The 25,859-nt window shown below is 29.5% G+C and overlaps 2 protein-coding genes across 6 annotated transcripts; both read right to left on the minus strand.

The window, feature by feature from the left end:
- Nucleotides 1-4,695: 4,695 nt before the first annotated feature.
- LOC110651930 (terpene synthase 10-like) lies at nt 4,696-7,838 on the minus strand. The gene is made up of 7 exons (XM_058149312.1): nt 7,594-7,838; nt 7,125-7,389; nt 6,617-6,998; nt 6,099-6,317; nt 5,869-6,007; nt 5,539-5,787; nt 4,696-5,230 (listed from the first exon to the last, which is right to left on the minus strand). Exons 1-7 carry the CDS (start codon nt 7,807-7,809, stop codon nt 4,937-4,939), a joined length of 1,764 nt encoding a protein of 587 aa, XP_058005295.1. The 5' UTR covers nt 7,810-7,838; the 3' UTR covers nt 4,696-4,936.
- A 2,133-nt stretch (nt 7,839-9,971) lies between these two features.
- LOC110651929 (EIN3-binding F-box protein 2) lies at nt 9,972-24,119 on the minus strand. Of its 5 annotated transcripts, none has more exons than XM_058148795.1 (18): nt 23,961-24,107; nt 23,446-23,505; nt 22,195-22,485; nt 21,985-22,113; nt 21,679-21,886; nt 18,896-19,042; nt 18,115-18,189; nt 17,691-17,762; nt 17,265-17,336; nt 16,770-16,841; nt 16,583-16,654; nt 16,395-16,502; nt 15,898-15,969; nt 15,126-15,197; nt 13,778-13,921; nt 12,259-12,330; nt 11,042-11,188; nt 9,972-10,580 (listed from the first exon to the last, which is right to left on the minus strand). In XM_058148795.1, exons 3-18 carry the CDS (start codon nt 22,390-22,392, stop codon nt 10,396-10,398), a joined length of 1,845 nt encoding a protein of 614 aa, XP_058004778.1. In that variant the 5' UTR covers nt 22,393-22,485; nt 23,446-23,505; nt 23,961-24,107; the 3' UTR covers nt 9,972-10,395. The 5 variants fall into 5 exon arrangements, with proteins under 5 accessions (XP_058004778.1, XP_058004780.1, XP_058004776.1 ...); XM_058148797.1 differs by having other exon boundaries at nt 22,807-23,505; XM_058148793.1 differs by lacking the exon at nt 23,446-23,505 and having other exon boundaries at nt 23,961-24,119.
- Nucleotides 24,120-25,859: the final 1,740 nt, after the last annotated feature.

A 25,859-nucleotide genomic window follows, 5' to 3' on the forward strand; every position in this document is an offset into this window, starting at 1 on the left:
AATAAAATATTAATATCTACCCATAAAATAATTAATTTAAAAATTAGGGGTGTAACATTAATATTATTATATATTTTACAAATTATTATTAAAATAAATTTAGTTAAATTTTCATGTGTAAATAATTTTAAAAAAAATTCTGATTTTTAATTAAACTTTTAACTAGTAATATTTAATTATTTATAATAAAGTAATACTTAAAATTTTATAATAAAAAATTAGTTCATATCCATAAAAAATAAATAATATATTAAATTATATAACGTAAAAAATAAAAAAATATTATTTACAATATTATGAAAAGATAATTTAATAATTCAAGTTAAGGCACTAATGTAATAAATTATTAATATTATCAATTATTTAAATTATAAATGGATGAAATAAAGAAAATTTAATTATCTTTACAATAGTTGTAGTATTAATTATTGTAAATTAATATAATAATCTAAATTAGTAAAAGGAATTATTTTACATTGTTTTTATTGGTTATATATATATATTTATATATACATACATATTGGAAAAAATAATACAAATGGTTTGCTCTCATAAAGAGTGCTTGTTGGTCATAAGTTCAACACCCAAGCCTTACAATTTAACTTCTCTAATTTTTTTTTTTTAATAGCTCAGTCGGTTTTTAGCTGGAAAATCGACTCAAACTCCATCAAGTCATCAGTTGGTTACCAGTCAGTTCAAATTGGTTCACACTGATTTTCGCAAATAAGGATTTATTATGTGAACCAAACTGGATCAGGGTTCGATTCTCATTTATTTCAATCCGACCATCTGATTCGGTCTAATTTTGATAACCATGATATATATAATAGGATAAAAAAAATCCTTAATATAATTATAAAATTACTATTAAAGGTTAACTATTTAATTACCATAATTATAAAATTATTATTAAAAGATTTACTATTAATTAAATAAAAGTTTAAATTTATATAAAGAGATATGAAATTTTAGTTCAGTTCATTGACAACTATTTTATTTGTTATAAATTTGTAACATTTCTTTTAAAGAACAGATAAGTTTTAATTAAATATTAAAATAAAGAATTTAAATTTTTTCATGTTAAATGTAACAACTTTATTGGTTACAAATTTATAATTATTTTTCTAAAAAATTTATTTTTATTGATAAAAATATAGCATTACCAACCTCAAATTCGGTCAGGTCATCAGTGTGCTGGTTATCGACCGGTTCAAGTTGGTTCACACTGGTTTTTGCAAATAAGGATTTATTAAGTGAACCAAACGGGATCAAGGTTTGATTCTCAATTAACTCGATCCGACCAACCGATTCGATCCTATTCTGATAACCATTATATATATAATAGGATAACAAAAATATCCTTAACATAACTATAAAATTACTATTAAAGATTAACTATTTAATTATCATAATTATAAAATTATTCCTAAAAAATTAACTATTTAATTAAATAAAGTTAAATTTATATAAATAGATATGAAATTTTAATTTAGTTCATTAACAATTATTTAATTCGTTACAAATTTGTAATATTTCTTTTAAAAAAATATTGGGAACAGATAGGTTTCAACAAAATATTAAAATAAAAAATATAAATTTTTTCAAGTCAAATGTAATAACTTTATTGGTTACAAATTTATAATTTTTTTTTTTCTAAAAAAATTATTGTTATTGATAAAAATATAGCATTACCAACCTCAAACTTGGTCAGGTCATCAATTCGCCGGTTATCAGTAGGTTCAAGTTGGTTCACACTAATTTTTGCAAATAAGGATTTATTAGGTGAACCAAACGGGAGCACGGAGCAGGGTTTGATTCTCAATTAACCCAATCCGACCAACTGATTTGGTCCAATTTTGATAACCATGATATATATATATATATATATATATATATATATATATATATATATATATATATATATAGGATAACAAAAATATCCTTAATATAACTATAAAATTACTATTAAAGATTAAGTATTTAATTATCATAATTATAAAATTATTACTAAAAGATTAACTATTTAATTAAATAAAAGTTTAAATTTATATAAATAGATATGAAATTTTAATTCAGTTTATTGACAACTATTTTATTTGTTACAAATTTGTAACATTTTTTTTTTAAATTAGGAACAGATAAGTTTTAATTAAATAAATCGAGAATTTAAATTTTTTCAAGTCAAATATAACAACTTTATTGGTTACAAATTTATAATTATGTTTCTAAAAAATAATTGTTATTAATAAAAATATAGCATTAGCAACCTTAAAATTTATTTTTATATACAAAAAAATTTTCATTTATTTTATTACTCATTAAAAAATAAAATATTTTTATATTTTCAAATTATTATTAACTATAATAAATTAAAAATAATTTTTATTAAAAAATTGATTAAAATTATTATTTCATTTGAAATTTGACTAATTTAGTTAAACGGAATAAAACTAATACTAACTTTAAAATCTTGATAAAATTAACCGACTTAAAAATTTAAATATAATTTAAAAAAGTTCCTATAGTTTTTTTTTTAATTTATTAGTCCTATTTCTAAATAAATATTTTGTGTCAATAAAATATTTTAATTTATAAATTTATAAAAATTTAAGAAAACTATTCATAATTATTTGATAATTAAGCTTTTAAAAACAAAAACAGATTTTGATTTTGTATTAAAATATAATAAAATATCATAATTCAAATTTAAATGCTCACTCACTTTAAAATTTTATCTATTTAAATAAATTTTATATTATTATATAGTTGTTCAAGTATATAAGTATTTAAAATTATATTAAAAAAATAAAATTAAGATACAATATATAATTGCAATAATATATTTTTAAATTATATAATTTAAATTTTCATCAACATATTTATGATATATACTTTTTTATTATAAATATTTCAATTTATTAAGTTTTTAATTTATATTTCATAAAATTGTAAGTAAAAAATATTAATAAATATAAAAGTATGAATGAGAGAATTTATTTGATTAAATTATTCTGATAATTTTTTAATTTACAATAAATAATAATTAATATATTAAAATCTCAATTTTATATATACATATAACCTATTTCAAAAAATACTTAAAGGCTTAATGGTAAAAAATTATTCTTTACAATTTTTATCATTGTTGCTATTTTTTTTTAAATTTTAACTTTGTATAAAAAGTTTTTTTTTTTTTTAATTATAGTCAAATTTGATTTAAATAAGTTAATGAATTGCAATTTTTTTTTATTTTTAATCTATTTTTCAGTCAATTGACATATTTTGACCATTAATCTATTTTAATTTTCATCACTAACTAAAAATAATAAATATATGTAAAATCAATATAAAATTTATAAAAATTGTCTACAATAGCAAAAGTTGAAAATTTAAATTCTTTACTATTAGGATTAATTTAATTTTTTTAAAATTATGAATAATAAAAAGTAATTATATATTATTCTTAACTTATCATATATTTATATATTTATCAAAATAATATGGTATTAAAGTAATAATAACAATAGATGAAACTATGTTTAACAAGAGGAAAAAAAAAAAAAAACAATAGATGAAATCTCATGGCACTAAACATGCCGATCGAGAAAATTGTGAGTAGGTGTGTGTAGTTTTGGTTTTGATTCATTCATGATAAGAATTGAAATTAAATTTTGATTCTTTTATTTTTTTAATTGAAACTGAAATTAAATTTCAGTTCTGTTATAGTTTAGTTTTAAATACATTTAGTTCTAGTTTAGTACTAGCTAGTTTTAATTTCAATTCCGATGATCGGTTCCTATATTCAAAATTACAATATTATTATATTCCTTTTAAAAAATAAAAATAATTATATATTTTTAACATCAAAATATCAATAAAAAATAATAATATTAATATTAAAATAATAATATTAATATCAAAATAAAATATCAATAGAATAACATAAAATCAAAGTAATAATTCTCACATAAAAATACAAGATAACACTAAATATTTATAATAAGTCATATTATATTTCTATATTCCTAATTATAAAATAACAATAAATCACTTCACAAAAAATTTTGTAAATTATAATTAAAACTTTTTAAAATTAAAAATATGATAGTTAATGTAATTCTAAGTCACTCAATAACATATCTCTTAATAATTATATTCTATTATCTTATACATATTTTTCAATAACATAATTTTTAATTAGAAAGTATACTACATGACTAAAAGGTGAATTTGTCATGTAATTAATGACTGTAAAATAATTTAACATATTTATGATTAAAAGTAATAAAGTTAATATTAAGTTACATATGTACATTTATATTTAAGGACAAATTAGATTATATATACAAAATTAAGGACAAATTAGGTTTTATATATATACAATCTTAGTTGCATATAAAAACATATAATTTTGTTGAAACTATATAATATATCTAAAAAATCATAAAAAATATGTATAATTTTGATTTTTTGGTCTAGTTTGATTTTAGTACGATTTTGATATGATTCTAATTCGGTTCTTGATGAAAAACTAAAATTAAGTTAAAATATTAAAATAAATTTAATTCAATACGATTTTTTAATTCAGTTTGAAATCCAAAAATCATGTAGAACGCTTGTGATTTACAAGCTTCAAAGTCATGGATGAGTATCAAATCATATCAGGATATTGGTTGAAGCATTCCAATGCCTCATTTGTAATTGGATTTTCCACAAATAATAATAATAATAATAATAATGAAGAAGCATCAGCGGAGCTGATATGGAAAGCCAAGCTCTGTCAGTGTACTCCTGCAAAGTTGGCTTACATCCACTTCAGTACCATTTAGCCTCCAAAAGATAACATTTCCATAAATCTGCCCACTGAACAATTTATCTGAAACTAATTAATTAAGATATTAGTTTTTATTTTTTATTTTAATTTTTTAAAAAGGACCTACAAAGGAATAGGGTGAACAAGTAATGATAACATACGATCCTTGGTGGTGGAGTCCTCAACGGCATGGCCATCTCCATGCTGGTAGGTGCACTGTGCCATCCTGGCTAGGTTGACTGCTATGCCAACAAAAGTTTCTGAGAGATGATCATTACCAACTCTATATTCGTTTATCTTCATCCATGCTTCCCTAATTAGGTTTCTTATGTGCTTCCTGGCTTCTTCTTCTGAAGCTCCTGTTCCCTTCATGTAACATTGAATTGATTTTGGAATATCTCCTCGTTTTAATTCATCCTACATAAAAGAAAAAATATATATATATATATATACACACACACAGTATTATACATGACAGTATGCCATTTGTCTCTCATTTGGTTTTTATTAGAACTCCAACTCAATATCTCATAAAATCCGAAGAGTAAATCAACAATGCCCAAACTAATATCTCTTTCCCCTTCAACTTTACCTGCTACGTGTCAGAGTAAATGGGATCTCACAAAACATAGGTAACACTTGGACTTTAAATGTAATCTTAAGATATTAATCAAAATATTTAAGTAATAATAACTATAGATGAAATCTCATGGCACAAAACATACCGAGGATGTTCCAAGGTCGTTTGCAAGCCTCAAAATGATTGATGAGTATCGAATTATATCAGGATATTGGTTTAAGCATTCCAATGCCTCATCTGTAATAGGATTTTCCACAAAAACATAATAATGAAGAAGTATCAGCGGAGCTGATATGGAAAGCCAAGCTCTGTCAATGTACTCCTGCAAAGTTGGCATATATCCACTGCAGTACCATTTGGCCTCTAACAGATAAGATTTACATAATTCTGCCCACTGACCAATTTAGAAACTAATTAATTCAATTGTTTAAACCATTCATTTAAGGAATTAATTAAGATGATAATAAATCTGCACCGATTTCTTGAGGTGGGGAATGATGTTAAATCCTTGTTCCCTCAGAGCATCAAAACCCATTTCGTTGATGGAGTTGTAGAGGGCTAGGAAAGTGATCTTCATATAGTCTGGAAGAGGCTCAATTGCATTCACATCCCATCTGAAATTCAAAATCCATTAATGAGAAGCAACATACATATATGTAAATTGATGCTGTTAAGATAGAATTAATGCTACTAAAAAGTAAAAACCTTTCAACAGCGTCGGTGAAGTGCTGGAGTTCGTCCAGTGTACCATAGACATCATAAATATCATCAATTATTGTTATTAGAGAATTGACCTTTGTGGACATTCTCCTGCCATATCCGTACTCAGGCTCGAATTGAATCCCAAGAGTCCATAAGAAGTTTTGCATTAACCTGTTTCTTGCAAAGCTCAACTTTTTCCCGAGTCTTATACTGTTCCACCACCTTCACATCACATGAAACCAGCAAACTTAATTACAGTACTGATCGTTATTTTCCTTTTGTGGTTAATAGTAGAGGAAAGTATACAGAGTTTATTATTATTATTATTATTATTATTATTATTATTATTATTATTATTATTGTTGGTATTTTTTTTTCTTTGATATGGGAATTGGGAAAGTAAGAAAACTTGTCAGATGAGTGATATATGTTTATTTACTGGACTAGTTTAGGATAGTATTACTTGAATTTTAGTTGAGTCTCAAAATCATAAATGGAAATCTTCAGAGAAATGAGCATACCATGACACATATTTGAGATCTTGCTGGTGCAGCGCTTGGACATGGTTGAAATCCAATTTAGCAAGCTCTAGAAGAAGAGGATTCATGGCTTGTTTTCTCTCGTAGACATGTATGAACCATCTGGCTTCCAACCTTGGCACCCCCCAGTGCAATGGGAGCTCCAAGGCATGGCTTATTAACACAGAAAGATAGGAGTGGGAGTCCTTATTCTGTTCAACATACTCGTTGAGACGTTCAGCTGAAAATTTTCTTGCATCCTCCAAGACACTCTCACCTTCTTCACAAAGATACGATGCTTCATACAAAGATAGTATTCCCTCAAGATTCTCACACAAGCTCGCTTTGAAGTTTCCTTGCTGGTCCTTGAAACGATTGAAAATCTCTGCATTATATATTAATAATGAGTATGTCATTATCATTCACCAACATTAATGGTCAAGTTCAAAACCCTTATTTGTTCTAAAAAATAAATAAATAAATAAAAAGAAAATTTTGTTTGCGCATGCACCTTGAGGTACGTGGAAACCATGTTGTCTTAAGAGTCTAAATTGAAGAGCAGTGGCATGTAAATCTTCCTCCATCTCAGAACTACCATGGAAAATGCTAACTAGTGTGGTCTTTATTTCGTCTTGAAAATGGTAACCTAATCCAAGTCTTTGCAAGGTATCAATTAGCTCTACTTGATCTATAGGTTTCGTCATCTCTTGGCTATTAATAACCATCTTGCTCACTTCTTCCTTGAGCTTGTTGATTCGTTTTGTGTGTACTTCTCCCTGCAAATCCACCAAAGCATTCTTCTATTAATTTTCATCAAAGTATATATATATATATATATATAGAGAGAGAGAGAGAAACACAGCCCCCTCCCCTTTTTTTTTTTCTCTAAATAATATAATTAAATAAAAAGCAGACTCTTTAAACAAAAACAAAAATAAGTGGCTATATATATATATATATATACACACACACACACACACCAGAAATTCACTCCTCAGTGATTGCACGTAATCATAGTCCCAGATGGAAGGTTGGTAATTTGCTGATCTTCTTACAATGTGTTGACTGGAAATTCTAGGGGAGACCGTACCATATCGAACTGGGCTTGCTGATCCAACTGGGAAGTAGCTGCTGCTTCTAAGATGCATTTTCTCGAAACTGCAGATAGCGAAAGAAGCACACAATCTAAGAGCCATTTGCAAGGGCTTTTTTGGGGGAGATATATGCCTTTACGAATGTTTAGTGTGTGTGTGTATATATATATATATATATATATATATAGCTTTTTTTAGTGCAGACACAAAAGACATCATATATATGCTAATTTGCATGAATTTTTATACAATATTTTAATTTATAATATTTTTGCATTTTCCCATTTAACATAAACCAACTGTCATGTATGTAGAACATTCATGTTATCAGTTACTTGAAGATTATATTTTAAAATGATAATAAATATATAAGAATTAAAATTTAGCATACATTATATTATTGATCGTATTTAAGGTGCATAATTTAACTAAATATTTACAGGATTTTAAATTCAAGGATACTTATTATTAATTTATAAAAATTAAAAAATTAATGAATTCTTCTAATTAAGTAGTATTGGATATTAACTATAGCTATAGCAACTTCTCCAGCATGGATGTGGGGGCTGAGGGCTACAAGCCCAGAATCAAAGCTGCTTCATTATAAGCTTTTCTAGTTAATTGCAACTTTATCTCAACGCTTATTGTCTCTCATGTTCGTGGAGTGGCATCTTGTTTACAACTCTAGAGATTATTTTATTAAGTATAACATAATATGCTAAAAAAAATGTTTTTCCAGGAAAAAGTTTGTTTAAATTTTGATAATTATGAATTTAAATCACGAATATGAAGATTTCACTCTGTTTGTTATACCTTCAATTTATGATGGATTAGGTTTTTTTAAAAAAATATTTATCTTTTTTATATTATATTTAAAAGAGAGAAAATAAAGGAATAAAGTAGGAATATGATAATAGTAAGATATGAATGAAAATTATTTGATTTAACTCGTATATAATTATAATTTATTTTATTTTATTTTATTTTATTTTTTATTAATTTTAGTTTATCTATCATCCAAAAATGATTTGGGTGTCTTTAATTTTATATATTTAATTATTAATTTAAAGAAATCACAAGTTTTGTAAATTTATATTTTGAAATTTAATAATTTTTATAAAGGTATTTTAATTTTATTTTTAAATATAATATATCAACACTTATATTTTTATATCAATCAATAATTTATATAAATGAAATTAAGTAAACTTAATTCAAACTTACATTAATTATTAAATTAAAATTCGTTTTAAATATGATAATTTATTAACCAAACCCATTTTAGTAATATCAAATCAAATACTTGAAAAAAACACTCAAATCAATAGAAAATGAAAGCCACCTACCTCGTGTTTGATTTACAAATGAGTTTTTACCACGAAGTTCATCAAGATTCAAAAAATAAGGACGAGGAGGAGGGGAAAAAGGCGGCTACTCACATGGGGACTGCAGATGTGCATTTAAAGCTCTTTCATTCAGCTGTGACGGTTTTGGATAAGGGCAGTTGATTTGGCCATAAACTGCAGTGAGGGCATTGAAAGAAGGGATTGGATGGTATGGAGCCTTTACGCGTTGCGTTAACCAAAGGGTTGGTGGCTTCGCAAAAGACACAGAAATATGAATACACCCAAACAGCAATGTTTGTCAACTATTTCCATTATTCTGACATGATATCTATGCAAATTATTTGCATTTGCCATCCTACCAGCTGACACAAACTGCAAACTAGCGCGCATTGCAATGCAAGGCTACGCATGACCTCCAAAATAAAACATCACCTGTGCCGATCACGTTTCCACCATTATTATTATTAAAATATTATCTTTTGTAAGCAAAGAAATATAACATCCTTTCGAACCTAGAATGACTGAAATAAATAGATTTAACAATGTTACTGGCTCTCTCCCTTTCTTTCCCCGCCAAATTATACTCTTTCTAACTCTTTTTTTTGACTTACAATTAGACTCTCAATTCTCATTTTTGTAGCAAGTAATCAAATTTATCCATATTAACATATGTTGATGCCTACTATGATCAAATTTTTCTTAGCTTCAAGAAGTTGCTGATATATATTATTTCCCAAGTCTAGGTCTAGGATAAATAAATAAATAAACTTTCTTTTGTAGTAATATATTAAATTAAATAAAATTAAAGCTTTTATATAGACAATTAAAATCCCAATCTCATTCTCTCGACTAAATAATAATTTAGAAAATTCAACTAGAATTTCATAGAAGAAAAAAAGGGGTAAATATGCGAACAAATTCAAAATCATATAGAAAACTTAAATGGAATTGGTTTAAGAGGCTGTTCAGATAAGCTGAATATATAGTTATTTATATAGCAACATGGTTAAAAAAAAAAAAAAAAAAAAAACCTTCATCCAAGAATATACACATGGTTCCTTTTTTTTTTTTTTTTTAATCCTAAATTGCCATTGCTCAAAAGACTTGCCAAGGAAGCTTATCTACAGTTTCTTTCATACTAAACGATATGAAAGAAAGCTTCAAATAAGGTGAAAGTTCCTTTTTCAAGCATCCCAAGACCAACATTTAGGTCTACCCATATCATATGTACACTTCTTCATTGGTTCATTTGCCTTTTGCCCCCTAATATTTTTATTTAAAACATCAGAGCTCCTTCATGCCACACTAGCTATTTACAGAATGTCCCACATTACCTCCTCAATTACTCAGGCCGGAAGCTCACCAGTTGAGGGAGGTCAGTTGACTGAAGCTTCTTAATGTCATTAGCTGTCACTTTGCATGACTCCAAGGTCAGTGATTTTAAATTTTTCAGTGGCTTTAAATGCTTCAACCCTGCACTGGTTATACGTGAATTTGACATGTTCAAAGAGACCAATCTTGTCAACCCTGCATGCATAGAGACAGGTGGTGAAGTAAATTTTCTTTGAAAATCCTCAGTAAGCCTATACACACTATAAAAAATGATGCAAACCACTCCACAACAAAATTAAGGGGATTGGGTCACTTTTTTCTATGTTTGGACATTTGAAATATAGTTACTTCAGCAAAAATGGAGGATAATTAAAAAAAATTTACTAGCTAAGCCAGTTATCAGTCGATGCATATAAGGTGTGTTGATGGTAAAAACAGTGCGACTCTGATCTTTAATTAAAAAAAAAGTCAAATACAAGTTTCTGTAAGAAGCACATGAAGTCTACACTAGAATAACTTTATAATAAAAATTTCAGCATTTTAATAAGAAATAGAAGTTCTATATCTATACAAATCATAGATACAGTTTACTGTTTACCCAAAAGAAGCAAATGGAGTTAAGTAATTCATGTAAAGCGAAGTGGGTCAGATCTTACCAGAAATCAATTCCAATGATTTATTTGTTAGATTGCAGTTTTGTGACAAATTTAGCAGCAACAGGGATGAAAGATCTTTAATGTTCCTTACGCCAGCATCAGTTAATCCTCCACCACATATTTCCAAAGACTGAAGATTTTTGAAATCTAAAGCAGCAGCAGCAGCAGCAATTGAACATAGAATGAGAAGGGGAAAAATTAAGGCAGAAGCTTTCTTCCAGAAGGCAGGCAAAATCCAACAAAAAAAAATGTGAACTTTAAACTCGTTCTCAGTGGTGTCATGAAACTATTATCAATAAGATTGTTTTTTCATCTATATCAAAAATTAACGATGAAATAACTAGTTAAGAAAAATGTTTTCCAGCTATCTTAAAGTGATTTTAGCATCATACGAATATTTCAATCACATATCGTGGGGCAGGATAATATTCAGTAGATCAAACTTACGATTGTGATTTATATTAACACCATTACCATCTTATTTCCTATAATGATAAGAACCTAAAAAGCCCATAGATTTATTTCCAAAGTCGCCCTCAATTCTCCCATTGGAATAATAGCCTAAAATCCTTTCTTCTCTAGTAAGCAATATTATCAACCAAAGGCAGCCATAATCTCCAGCCAATATGACTGCAATTTTGTTCTACTCCTTATACCTAGCTTCCTCACAAGCCTGCTCATTTTATGACCAGGAATTCCCAATTCAGCCTGATACTTTTGCTTAAGACCAAGTTTCACACAACTTTAGTCCAACCCAATCCAATTTAATAAAATGTGTATATGTTTTTCATTTATTGGGCCAGCTAGGTCAGGTTGGGCCTGAGAGAAATAGAATTCTCACTCCTAGGAGGAAAACCCTTGTCTAAACCTGACATTTTAATGGGATAGGTGGCTCCAAAGTTTATGAAAAGGTAACTTCCTAATGCAAAACCTACATTTCTAAAGTTTTTTACCCCACATCTATTTAGTTGGTGGAACCTTGAGTTTGTCCCACACCAATAGCATAATCTAACAGCAAAAACAGATGAGGATCAATAATTCTACCAAAATGAGTTTTCAGCTCCATGGTCAAAATGGTGCCATAATCAGACAAAACAAATGACCTATTAAACAAACTTTTCAGCACTGCAGTCAAAATGGTGGTTTGAGTAATTACGCACTCAGCAGCACAAATAACATTTTGGCAGGCAAATTAAAGCAAGTATAACATAGCATACTTCGCAAATAGTTTGTTCCAAAATCCGTAATACGAGCTCCAAAGAGGTCCAGATGGGTCAATCCTGTCAAACCTGCAGAAAGAAAGGCAGAAATACACAGTAAGTTCATGCATCTAGAAATCAGGACGCTTAAGATATTCAATAACTAAAATAAATAATAAAACATTATTCACATATGTTGCTGCTTACAAACTTCAAGTTAAAATAAATATGAATTACATTTTTGTATAAAAATTGTAAACATAGACTCCAAGACTAAGAATCGTTCAATCATTGTTACCTGGAATCCGACTTGGTATGGGTATGGCAAAATGGCATGCCATTTAATTAAATATAGGGCATGTAAGGGGTAGGCTTAGTTGGTACTCTAGTTTGGATCGCGATAAGAGAATTACATTTATCCAGTACGTGAATGATATTTTTGTGGCACAATTCATTTTTTTAATTTTATTTAGCATAATATATTAATAAAAAATAAAATAAAACATTGATGTACTATGAGTAATTAATTAATGTGGTACATTTTTTGACATAATAAACACATTATTCAAAATTTAAAATTAATTTTATTTTTATTATCATTATTAATTGTTTTTAATAATAATAAACAAATACCACAATGTCCCAGGATGCTGAAGTACCACATTTTTTAAGGCGTGTACCAGAACACAGAACGCATGGCACTTGGGTTTTTTGGGAGGGGGTTTGGGGGGCGGCATTCAACTAATACACAACTGCAAATTCCATTACATACATTCTCATAAAGTTGGTTTGTTTCTACTGTCCTTAGCCCAAGAAGCACGGTTCAGATCCAATTGTCTTCAATCCGACGGGGTAAAGAATTACAGAATACACAGACTGTAGAGTCCTTAAAAGAAAATCATATCAGAAGTGGGTTTCCCCATCCCATAGAGGAGAACACTGTTAGATTGACAGATGAACAAAATATTTGGCGCCCAATTGAAAAGCAACATTTTCAGTAGGTTTGGCTTTGAAACACTTGCAAGCCAAGTGGCAGCCTAAAAATCCATTGCACAGGACACACTCTAAGTAGGATGCACATTCAAATTATTAGTCAAACAGGAATTAGAAAAGCACCATAAGAGGGCATCTAGATCTTGTCTTATGAAATAATTGCCATTTTCTCAACAATATAAAAAAAGAGTGTAATCCAACAAAAAAATAGAGTTGATATGGATGCAAAAGTGCATAAAAATATTCTCATGATCTCTTCTGCAACTATAAGTTCATTGCTTTCCAACTCCCCTGCAGTAATACCATCCTTTTTTTTTTCTTGCTTTGAACCGAGGCAACCAGGGTTTTAAATAACAGATGAAATATCCCATATGCAATTAGAAAAGTACCATAAGAGGGCACCTTAACATGAAAACATACATATTTTAGACATTCCAAAGATAAGCTCACTTGAATTGAAGCAACAAGCTAGAAGAGAATTTGAGGAATCAGCAACATCAAGAAAAAGAGCATCTATAGGCACCATCCCCAAAAACAGACTTACTAGTTAGGGCTGCAAGTCCACTATCAGTAATTTGGCGAGCATCAAGATTAAGTGATTTAAGAGATGACAATCCAGACAATTTTCTTATACCACCATCTGTAATCATGGTGAATGACAGATTTACACTCTCCAAATTGGTCAAACCTAAAATGAACAAACCAAGAAGAAATTAGATTATGCAGTGTATATAAACCAAGAAACCACAGTTCATAACAGAAACTGAGGAGAGAATACGTTAGCAACTGCTTGATTATCTCCTCACCAAGCATTTCTAGAGGAACCACTCTATGTTGACTCATGCAGTAAAAATACAACACCCTGTGCTTTTTTGCATCGCAACCATACTCATATCCTATAGATCTTAATATTAGTATTTTATGTTTAAAATTCCACTTAAGACAAAATTGTCATTTCCTCCCTCTAAAATAATCTCAGTATGATTATTTTCCTGAGAACCACCCTTCAATCTGCAACTTTAGGATTCCATTTCATTGATCATTCAGCATGCTTGAGAATATGAGCATGAGCGTGGCAGCTGTTGGATGAGAGTGAAATTTCCCACCCAAGAAATGGAGTGCTCATGCTCATGCACACAAGCTCACTGAAAACCTATCCTTCTATTTCCCTTAAGTAGTCTGCCAGACTGGTTTATGCTTTAATCCATGGGGGTAGCAACCACCAATATCTTTATTTCAAGTAGCCTTTCCAGTTATTTTTCCTTCACTGAGGTAGACGTCAAATGAACTTTTACAATCTTTAAAAAATGTTGCATTAAAAGGATGTACATAAACCAAAAGAAAACCATAATTAATTATAATTTAGACAAAATATTATGAAGTGCTCCTTCAAAAAAACCAGATCCTCAGAGCTAAATCTAGTATTAAACTATCAATGTCTATCCAAATGCTTATTATCTTTGCCAATAGATCAACCTTTAACCTTCAAGGCCTGCACCTCATAGATCTAGACTCAATGGAATAATATTTGGAAGTTATATATTATAGCTAGCTCCAAAGCAATTAAAAGTGTTACTCCATGAGCTTTCCCAAACTATGGCCCCTTATCTAAACATATAAAACTGTCAAAGGTTGCATTTGAATTGAGAAGCTGACATTTCAAATGCAGCAGTAAAAGATGAATACTACCCAAAATAAAAATGGCTGAATGAAATCAATAACTGTAAAGACTCCAAAACAAGCAAAATTGATTACCAAAGGAAGGAATAATCTATCACAAAGATAAATGAACTAACAGAATTCAATCTATAACACAATCAGTTAAGGGAAAGGGAACATCTATTTGAACTTATTTCAAGTATCAAGTCACAAGTAGGATACAAATTTCTAACCAGATAGGTGTCGAAGCCCAGTGCTTCCAACTTCAGTATCTGACAACACTAAGCATTTCAAACATTGAAGGCCTAACAAAACAAATGATATGCAAAATCAGCACTTCCAAAAGAAGGAAAAGGAGAAGTGGAAAAAAGGGCTGCATGGTACACTTCAGACAATATTAAATTAACATAGGGCAAAGAAGGGATGGGAGAAAATAGAGGGGAAAATGTAGTACACATTAGATTGATCATCATTGACTTTGGACTATGCATCAACAAGGCTTTCTGAAAAAAAGTTCCTTTATCAATTTGTTGCCACATAACAAGGCCTCTGATAAAAAACTGGCTTCATGTCAATAGAAAATTGCAATCACACTGTTGATTCTTGACAAAAAATTAAATGTTCACTTTTTTTTTAATTGTTCTTTTAAAAATTTGCAAGTCAACTCTGCAATTTCAGCTACATGTTTGTAACAGAAGCAATGTTTAAAGCATGACCACATTGACTCAAGAAAATTTCTTGATTAATTCCAATCTAATTTGAGATTTTACGTACGACAGAAAACAGAATATCAATTCCATCTACATGACAGATGCAAATGCACATAAAAAATGAATCGGCAAAACCTAAACCCATGTATTACATTGACACAACATCTTTGACTACATAGTTCTTATATTTAATTATAAAATACAAGCATGCTTCTAGATAACCTTTTAATTAAAATAAATTTTCAAAAATTGAAATAAAAACATTAGACAAAGCAGTGGCAAGCCATTTAATAACCTGTTATATTAGCCAGGCCCTCATCATCAATTCTACAAGAATCCAAGTTCAAGCTCTCCAAATTTGTCAAACCTGCTCAAAACAATTCAAAAGAAATAATTTCCGAAAGAAGACCATCTAAAATAAATTTTTATAGTTTATCAACCCATTAGAATGCAAACCCATTTGTGTTTCCAAATTTTTTAAACATGCCATTGCGATAATTCCAGAAAAAATAAAGATATTCAATAAATTTTTATAACTCATTAACAGCTAACAAGAAATTTTGCCCATAGATTGGAAATTTAAAACAACTGCAATAAATTTCAGAAACATTTTGCCAACAATTAACCAAAACGCAACCAAATACTGAACAATATTGATGTTTAACTAGCATGTGTTCAGGGCAGACGAAATTCAATGGGAAAAGTAGTAGCAACTTAGTATACAGTTAAAACATTAGCGCAACAAATTCTATGGATGAAGAAATATCAGAGCTCTGTTTAGTGTTTATGAACCAAGGGAGGATTGCATCATGGTACATCTTTCAGTTCCCTTCAGAAGTCCATAATTTCTCCATGCTTTCTCATCTTTTTCAACCATATTATTATATCCAGAAATCTTATCTACAATTGATGGAAACAAACATAAAAGAAATTATTATCTACAAGTCTTGGCATGAATAAAGATGAGAAAAAGAAAGTACCTTTCAGGTGTACCAAACATGCATCTGTGATGTCACTGAAGCCCAAGTTTAGCACCTTTAGTTTTCTGAGCTCTGTGAAAGGAAAGCCAAGACAGAAGAATGGGATCATTTCTAACATTTTAGCATGCATTAGCTACGATTTTAAAATACCATACAAGATTCGGTTGAAAATATGAATTGTACTTACTGGAAAAACCCTCACATCCTTCATCAGAAAGATGGCATCTGTTAAGATTCAAATACGACAGTGAAGCAAGAGCTACAGAAAAAAAAGGGTATTTAAGAAGTCAGATTAAACCCAAGCTATTGCAAAAGATTAAATAGATTCAGTTTACAAAATAAAGATATAATAAGCAATTTTTTTTTTTTAAACTATGTCCACAGATAGACACTCATTATATTATATTCCCCAAAGACTTTCTATAGTCACAATCATAGGAAAAACAAGCCTATCAAGCAAGCATCAAAAGTCAATTTCAAACAAACAGAAGGAATGAGTTAGGTGCATAGTATGCCACAAATCATCAAAAGTAGATTCTCATAATTTGCCAAGTGAGACACTGCATATATCACTGATAATAATAATAATAATAATAATAATAATAATAATAATAATAATAATAATAATAATAAAAGCTTTAATGACCAATAGAAATGTTAAGCAGTCAAACGGAATGCAAACCTGAGAGAGTATCCAAGCATGCAGCCGTGACAGGGCACCCTTCTAAGTTTAACAGATTAAGCTTATGTAAACCTGAACCACATAACTAGAAATCAACATTTTTCCTTTTGGGATGTAAGAATTAACTTCAATAATAATTAAGAAAATTTATATGTTACTAAGCCAAATAACAAAAGGACAATATTGCTATATAAAGTTGTCACAATGTGAGAGAATGCTTAAAAGTACTGGTTGGGCACCTCTAAGAGTACAAGAAGTATCACATAACCAACAAGGATGTACCTCCCCTAGGAAATACACCTACCGCATGGTGTCTGCTTGGTTACATTAACACTTACTGAGCAAAGAATGGAACTGTCCATATTTTCCAAGAATATGGCATAATTAACTATTTTAATATTAATATAAAAATATGAGAATTAATACCTTTTAAATAAGAAATGCCGATATCCGTAACCTTGCTGCAGGAGATTTGTAATACTTTCAAATTCGTCAACCCTGAAACAGAATTTAATGAGCAATTAGCCCACCTGGCAAAAATGGAAAATTAATATATGAAGTTGAATTTAAAATATTTGCAATTTTCACATCAACTTATCTTGACAAATAGAGAACTATTTCAAAATTCAAATTCCTATTCTTTTTATTCTCAAGTCCAAAAACTTGTAAAGGCACACCCTCAAGTAGTAAGAGTAATTCTATCAAGTCGTTGTCAATGCAAGCCATTCAACAACACTGACCTAACCAAAATTCTATCAAGCTGGCACATATCTAGTGCATGCACTTCTCTCTCTCTCTCTCTCTCTCTCTCTTTTTTTGGGGGTGGGGGTGGGAAGGAGAGGCATATTACCAGAAAGATGCTTTATATCAGCATCCGTTATGCAGTTACACCATTTGATATTAAGTGACTCCAACTTTGTCAACCCTGTAGTATAATGACAGATCCCATAAAGATTAATTAAAAATTGAAATATTAACACATTCACTAGGTAATATTGCAGCTTGAAAGCTCCAAGTTCAAGCTTCACCATCTTAAATTCTTCAATTATATCACACACAACAAGTACACATGCAAGAATAGATAAATGTAATGACTCTACATAAATACTTCCAGCTGCAACTGTGTCAGTCCAAACGTGCATACTGTTACATACAAACATACAAACAGAGCTTTGAAGGATTTCAAAAATAAAATTTCCAAAAATATAACTGCCTAGCTTCAAGGATATAAGGAATACAATACAACACAACAATGATAGTACTACATGATTCTCAGAAAAAGACACAGATACAGAGGCACAAGTGCAAACGTTTATCTGCAAAGAGAGACTGTCATATGTAAGCTTGAACAATACACAATTTTAATGCTGCTATTTTAGAGAGAATAGAAACCAATAAACCAATATAGATCACTTAAAGGAATCCAAACAAAACTTAGCCAAAACAATTAAACTCTGTATTGTATCTACTAAGTAAACAAGTCATATTCTCAAGCAAAAGCCATAACTAAACAATATCCCAACCAAAATTATGGTAAATTACCATTGTAAAGACAGGCATTTCTTTTATAAATAAAGAAATTTAGAAAGTTTTCTAATCAAGTCAAGACTACCTTTAAAGGTTAATAATACCTTTCAGATGAACAAGTCCACCTCCAATGCCAGGACACCTCTCCAAATCCAATTTCACCAAGTTAACTAAGCTAGCAAAGGCACTCATGCCTTGCGCTGTAATTGAATCATTTCTTCTAAAACTCAAACTTGTCAAGTTTGAGAGGCCTGTAGATTTTCAAAAAGAGAATATTACCAAAACTAATCCCAATTACGGCTGCATACTATTCCCATAATTTTTAGAAAAATGAAGGGTCAAAAAGATCCAATAGAGAAAAGGATAATAAAAATAGAAGATAGTGCAATGGAGATATCAAAAGATACATAAATTAATGAATAGAAGTCAGGAAAACAGTACCCCAATTAGGGGGTGGTTAGAGTTGAAGAAGAAATTGTACCTAAAATCTCCTCTTTAAAGGTGCAACTATCAATTGGCCTATGCATCACAGAAAAGAGTAAATTGGTAATGCTCAATTTTCATTTAAAATAAAGAAAGGGAACAGCAAAATTCCTTGACTCCTAACTCCCCACTTTCCCGAAATGGCAACTGCACCTCTCACATTAAGAATGGGGAGATTATCAGATTACCAGCTCACATAGGAAAAAAGAACCAGGTTCTAAATAACAATACTGATAGTAGTATTGGTTAGTTTCCCGTGCAACTGTATCAGACCTTATTGGACCATACTGGACCATATTGCTCAGTGCTACAGTGAACATTTTTAAAAAGATTCAAAAATGACTTGAATCAATAATAAACAGGAACTTGACTAAATAGGCAGCTCTCTTGCTGATCAAACTGATCAAACAATAAATCATTGCTTAAAACAAATAAGAAAAAGCCAAACAAATAAAAAAAAACAAAACTTATACCTTGTTTTGCATAAGGCTTTTGAAGCAACCATTGTAACTGAACACATCAAGTGTTTTGATGCCAAAACAGTAGAATTTTGAAGCCAAAACAAGAATCTAAAGGGCACAAATGAAAGAAAGAGAGCTAGACAGGAGTTCATTTTGCAGCTACTGGGTAAGCGAGAATAAGATTGTAGGCAGATATAAAAGGAATACTAGTTTTCTGTGTTTACATTAGCAACCAAATATGGTTAAATAGCTGTAAAATAATCGTATGACGTATATTGGACTGTAACACCCGTATTGTTCAGTATTGCCTAATCCTGTAACACTGCCTTAAAATTCAGGGTGGTAATGGCTCATATGGGACATATCAGCCTTTTCTAATACCCTGTAAAGGACTCCATATTTAGATATGATTGAAGTTGTCCAAAAATTAAAAGGCATCTCAATAATGAACTATCACTCAATGCATGAATCCAGCAAAGAAAAAACTGCTCTTACTTTGCTTAAAAACAAAGAAAACAGGAGATTACAAAAAACACAATGAGTTATAACCAAAAGAACCAGTCATAAATGAGATAGCCCATCTTACTTTACATAAAACCAAAGAGATCAGGAGATTACAAAAGACATACTGAGTTACAACCAAGAGAACCAGTCATGAATGAGAAACCAAATCAGAACCACAATTACAGCAACTTTGCATCCAGAGAACAACTAAGCTAAAGTTGGACAGAATTATGGAATATGTTAATGAGTGATATATGAATGCTGATTATATTTGAATTTCAGCCTTTTGTTTTCATTTGATATAAAGCAACTTGACTGACATACAACTTTAGGATCATTATTTTCAACTATTATCACAGTGATCTTCACAAATCAACATAGTAGAACACAGTATACTAGAACAATAATCAGGATGCATGAAAGCCTATAGCCAGATATATAAGATAATACTAACAGCTAGCATGATAGGCATGCCAAGTTGATATGAACATCTTTCAAGGTTCTCTCCCAACCAATACGATACAAAGGGAAATAAATAGCTAAATAATCATGAAAAAGAAATTAAGCTAGTATAGCATCCATTGTCTGGTATAATAATGGCTGGGGACAAATGCATTACCAAACTACACTGAGAATGGGAACTCAACTAAGCACAACCTAAACCTATTTGAATTAGCTCTAAATCTCTTTTCTACATTCAGCCCATTTAGACTCCAAAGTTTCATTAGCTGTTGAAATATAACACTGAATATTGGGGGAAAAAAAACTCATAAAACCACATAAAAAGTTATTAGAATTTCACATCCCACACATGAAACCATTTAATCCTTTTAGGCCTCTCCTCGTGCCATACTTTGATGCTTAAACTTGATAAAATTCAAATGAAGGTAAACTATCCATATGCCTAAGATTTATAATATTCCTAGCTTAACAGGACATAGAATTCTATTCATGGATAAACTACTCATCAGAGGAAAGTCCAGAAGGGAAGTGACCAAACAATCTAAAAATTATTTTAAAGTAGCTGGGAGCATTAGACAAAAAAATGCTTAAATAAACCCACAGAGACATATGATGTATCCAGAAAATGGTACATAAAAATAGAAATCTGAGTGTTGCTACTGGCTAAGCAGTTAGACTTGGCTTTCCTCTGAAGCACAGAGGTCAACTGGCTAAAAGAAATGCCAATAATCCAGCATGTGGGGCAAGATAAAGGATTCCATTTTATTCTAGTTTTCTTAGGTCAAGAATTATACCATTGCATTCACAATCACTTTGTTCCATTACTTTATTGTTTTATTACTTTACATTACTCCTACTTTTGTCCTACACCATTTTCCACAAGTTCCAAAAAATATCATTATAGTGCTTATGAACTGTATAACTAGGACTAAAAACGAAATAATGTTGGGGGAGGAGAGGGGGCAGAGAGAGATTACCACTAATTTGATTAAGCCCAAGGTCTGAAATCTGGTCACAATAATTAAAATTTAAGGCTTGAAGGTTTGTACAGCCTTTTAGATGAATCAATCCAGAATCAGTGACATCTGAACCAGAAAGATCCACAGAAAGTAAAGATATTCCTTGTGAAGAGATTACATCCATCCAACTATCATTAACCCCAGGGCATTCTCCCAAGTGAAGATCCTGCCATATCCACAAGCAGATTTGCAAATGCAACAATCAACAAGCAAACAATGACAAAGATCTTCAAATAATTAGCCAAATAACTAGCAGGAAATTACCTGGAGAGCACAATCTCGGAAAGCTTTAAGAGAAATATCAGTCAAACGTTGAGAATACACTAATTCATTGAAGATCTGCTGACTAATGTCCCTTGGAAGCATAGAAAATGTACTATATTTATCTATGTCCTGTTCGAGTAAAAAGATATAGCTATCAGTGTGTCTGGAAAACAATTTGGGGATCTTGATACGGCACCAAACAGAATGTACCTCACGTATGTTTTGGATGCACAATTCCATGAGGGATGGACATCTCTGATTTCCCCGCTGCGGTTCACAAGCAGGCCTAGAAAATGAAGTTGCTAACCACTTTGAGCTCGCACTTTTGCTATATCTTCTAGAAATCCCATTATGAAAATTATCTACATTGTCCAATTGATCTCTCTTCCTAGAACAAGCTCCCCCCATTGAGGAAATATCCTTTAATCAACTATATGTCATAAAAACTGCAGCAGCACACTACCCTAACCATCCAATTACAATTATGCACTCTACTTCACCCTGTAAAAATAAGAAAGAGTATAGCAGAATAAGTATTCAGTACAAGAATCATCAAGTATTAGGCTCCTAAAAAGAATTTTCAACAATTCCTTGTTATAAAAGAGACATTTCTTTCAACAGGGAATTCTTGAAAATACTTCTGAGAAGGGAATTCTGAAGAGCTCCTTTTCTTGAAGAACTAACATGAAATGGAAAATCAAAGTACATATATGGAAGCACCACTGACAAATATAAGCACCAAAGAATATTGTTTTGATAAATTATTCAGCAGTCTTTAGAAGGAAAGTTAATTTACATTTAGGAGGGAGAACTATTGCATACCTAGGCGTGTATGGATTATATAACTCTCATTTTGAGACACCACCCTCACTCCAAAAAGCAGTAGACTATAAGGTTTCTTCTCCAGAAAAATTATTAATAACAAAATGCATAACAAAATTCCCATAATGCATTCTAATTAAGGCATTCATACCGTCTTTTAGACAAAAGTGCAAACATAACAAAATTAATGCTGTTGCTGGAAATAAAGATTTCATGTAAGGTTAACTAAGCAACAGTTGCCTATTTAAAACATCAAGGCCTAGCAAAAGCTCTGCAGAACCAACAAAGCAAATACCACAGACTACTAAAAACAACACAAAAATGTCCAAACAATTAAAGGTATATTAAAAAACAACAATAATTACCTAAAACACTTTCCCTAATAACAAATTGAAGTCATTTACAGTTTGACATGATCATTAATAACTAAAATTACCATTTTAGCACACTTAAGCTCGTTAAAAAAGTAGGTTTTTTAGCAAGTGAACATAATCACATAAGAAGTACAAATGAACCATCTCCCAAAAAGAAAAATATTATAACTAGAAAAGGGCCATTTTCCAGAAAAATTAACGGTAAAAAAAATAAATAATTTGATACTTTTCATTCCAAAAGAAAAAATCAAACTGAAAAACTCACAGGACAGGTGACCAGACTGATATAGATTCACAATTGAGGAACAGTTAAACCGTGTCATATCTTCAAAAATAAAGAATTCAAATTTATAATCAGACTAACAAATTTTCTCAGCAACCAAAAAAAAAAACACTGAATAGCAAAATAAGCAAACATGAAACAGAAAACTGTTAAGGAAAGGGTGGATAATAAGGTAACTTTGTACCCAGACAGATAACAACAATTAATTCAAAAAAAGACTTGAACAGAGATGTTTGATCATTAACAAAAAAAAAAAAAAAGAAAAAAGCTAAAACCGAGCGAGGAAAAAAAGGAATTTATTTTTTTCATAAAGCTAACATACATGTACCCATCAGGATAACGACTAAAGCTCAAAAAGTGCGATTCCATTCCCCAGAAAGATTTCCACAAATCATTTTCCAAGGAAACAAACACACTCGAAACCATACCACAATAAAACAGGTACAAACATGAAAGAAAGAGAAACGCATAAGCGATTCTCCAATCCCCACAAATACCTCATGATCGATTATTGGAACCGATTCTATTTTTCTACGGAATTCTCTGATCACCGAAAACTAAAACACAGAAGAGAAAAGAGAGAGCAGAGAGTGGAGGAAACATTGCAGAATAGTGAAGCCGGAGTAAAAGAATAGAAAAGGGCAAGGTGGCTGTGACCGAACCAGAGTCCCAGACCATTCGATGACATACACGTGGAATAGAGTCAGCGAGAAAGGAAAAAGGCGGGATCGGCGTTAGGTGCACTGAATGAAGAAAGATGAGATAATAGGGAGAGAAATGTGGGGCCCGTTGAATGGAGTTAAGATTTTTTTTTTTTTAATTTTCTATAGTCTTTCAGGATCGCTTTGCTTTATCCATTAACGTAAATGGGGCCCATTGGGTTTTCTTTAGAGGATAGTGCACGCAAAGGTTTTTTATTATTATTTTTTGATTGATAATGATGATTATCTTACGAGTAATTAAAAATTTAGTATGATTGCGGTGGGCGCCTAAGGATAAAGTTGAGTGATTAACGCTAGTATGCAATTATCAGCTTTTTAATGGGTGTAAATATTCACTAAGATTTATTTAATATAGTTTATTAGTATTTAAAATTATAATTTTAATAATAAATACACTTAATTAATATAAAAAATATATTTATCATAAAAATTTAATTCCCACTACGTTAAAAAAGTTTTAATAATAAATATAAAAAGTACGTTAAATAAATTTTAATAAGTTATTTAATGTTTTTTAAAAAATAGTTCTCTTGAGATTGTAAATTAAATGTGATGTGTGTATGTAAATAAATTATATAAAAATAATAATTTTATTAAAATTATTATAATTTTATTAATGATTTATTCTCTTTGTTGAGCCGTATGAATATATTTTATTTATTAAAAAAAATAGTAATAAGTAGTCTTAAGGGCTTGGAGAAAAAAAAAATCTTATGGGCTTTTAAATGAGTCTCAATAGTCAATATGAGCCCACGGTTTTATATTTAGGAGACTTCAAATATTCAAATATTCTAATCTAAATAATCATTTATAATTTAAAATAATTTTATCTTTAAAATTTGAGTATGCGAGAAAAGCCATTTTATTTAAATTTTTTATTTATAATTAATTAATATTTTAAATAAAATCAAACTTACAATTAAAATAATATTTTAACAATTAAAATGATTAATGAGTTCTAGTAAAAAATAGAATATAGGGTGGGGTTTTCAATGGATTTTGAGTAGGAAGGGAGGATAGCAATAATATGATATACGTGAAAACTATCTGAAACCCAAATTAGGTTACTATTCTTAATATCTTAAATAATTTTAATCAATTCTAAACTTAATTAGTATTGCTTGAATAATTCTTGAATATTCAACTCGTTTAATTTTATAAATTTTAATTAATAATAATATATATAATATATTTTTATTAATAATAATTTATATTTTAAAAAGTAATAATTTATAAAATATTTAAATGCTATTATTTAAATATAATATATAAGAATATATAAATATTATTATTTATATATATTATATTTAATTATTTATTTATTTAAAATTTTGAGGTGGATTTGAAAGAAACTATATTTTTCGCCCTGCTTTGCTTTATCAATTGTAGGGTAAATTATAATTTTATCTATAAGGTTTATCAAAACTTATAATTTAATTTTTATATTTTTAAAATAAATTAATTAATTTTTGATATTCGATAAAATCTATAACTTAATTTCTGTGATTAAAATTTCATTAAGTTACTATTAATTTTAAAAAAAATATCAAATTATCCTTATTTTTATTTTTAATATGAAAATAATTTAATTCTTAAGGTATTATTTTATTAATAATTTAGTTTTTAATGTTTTCTTTTATTAACAACTTATTTCATATATTTTTAAAATATGAG

Source organism: Hevea brasiliensis, chromosome 6 (assembly GCF_030052815.1).
Source record: "Hevea brasiliensis isolate MT/VB/25A 57/8 chromosome 6, ASM3005281v1, whole genome shotgun sequence".
Taxonomy (NCBI): domain Eukaryota; kingdom Viridiplantae; phylum Streptophyta; class Magnoliopsida; order Malpighiales; family Euphorbiaceae; genus Hevea; species Hevea brasiliensis.

Bases quoted from the DNA above. Each gene is read 5' to 3' on its own strand.
- LOC110651930 (XM_058149312.1), bottom strand. From the start codon at position 7,809: ATGGCTCTTAGATTGTGTGCTTCTTTCGCTATCTGCAGTTTCGAGAAA. The intron at 7,390-7,593 runs GTGTGTGTGTGT...GTGGATTTGCAG, and splicing joins CACTGAGGAGTGAATTTCTG to GGAGAAGTACACACAAAACG. The intron at 5,231-5,538 runs GTATGTTTTGTG...TCTTTTATGTAG, and splicing joins ACGACCTTGGAACATCCTCG to GATGAATTAAAACGAGGAGA.
- LOC110651929 (XM_058148793.1), bottom strand. From the start codon at position 22,392: ATGGGGGGAGCTTGTTCTAGGAAGAGAGATCAATTGGACAATGTAGAT. The intron at 17,337-17,690 runs GTATTAATTCTC...TATGTGGTTCAG, and splicing joins CGGCATTTCTTATTTAAAAG to GTTTACATAAGCTTAATCTG. The intron at 16,655-16,769 runs GTAAGTACAATT...TTCCTTTCACAG, and splicing joins AGGATGTGAGGGTTTTTCCA to AGCTCAGAAAACTAAAGGTG.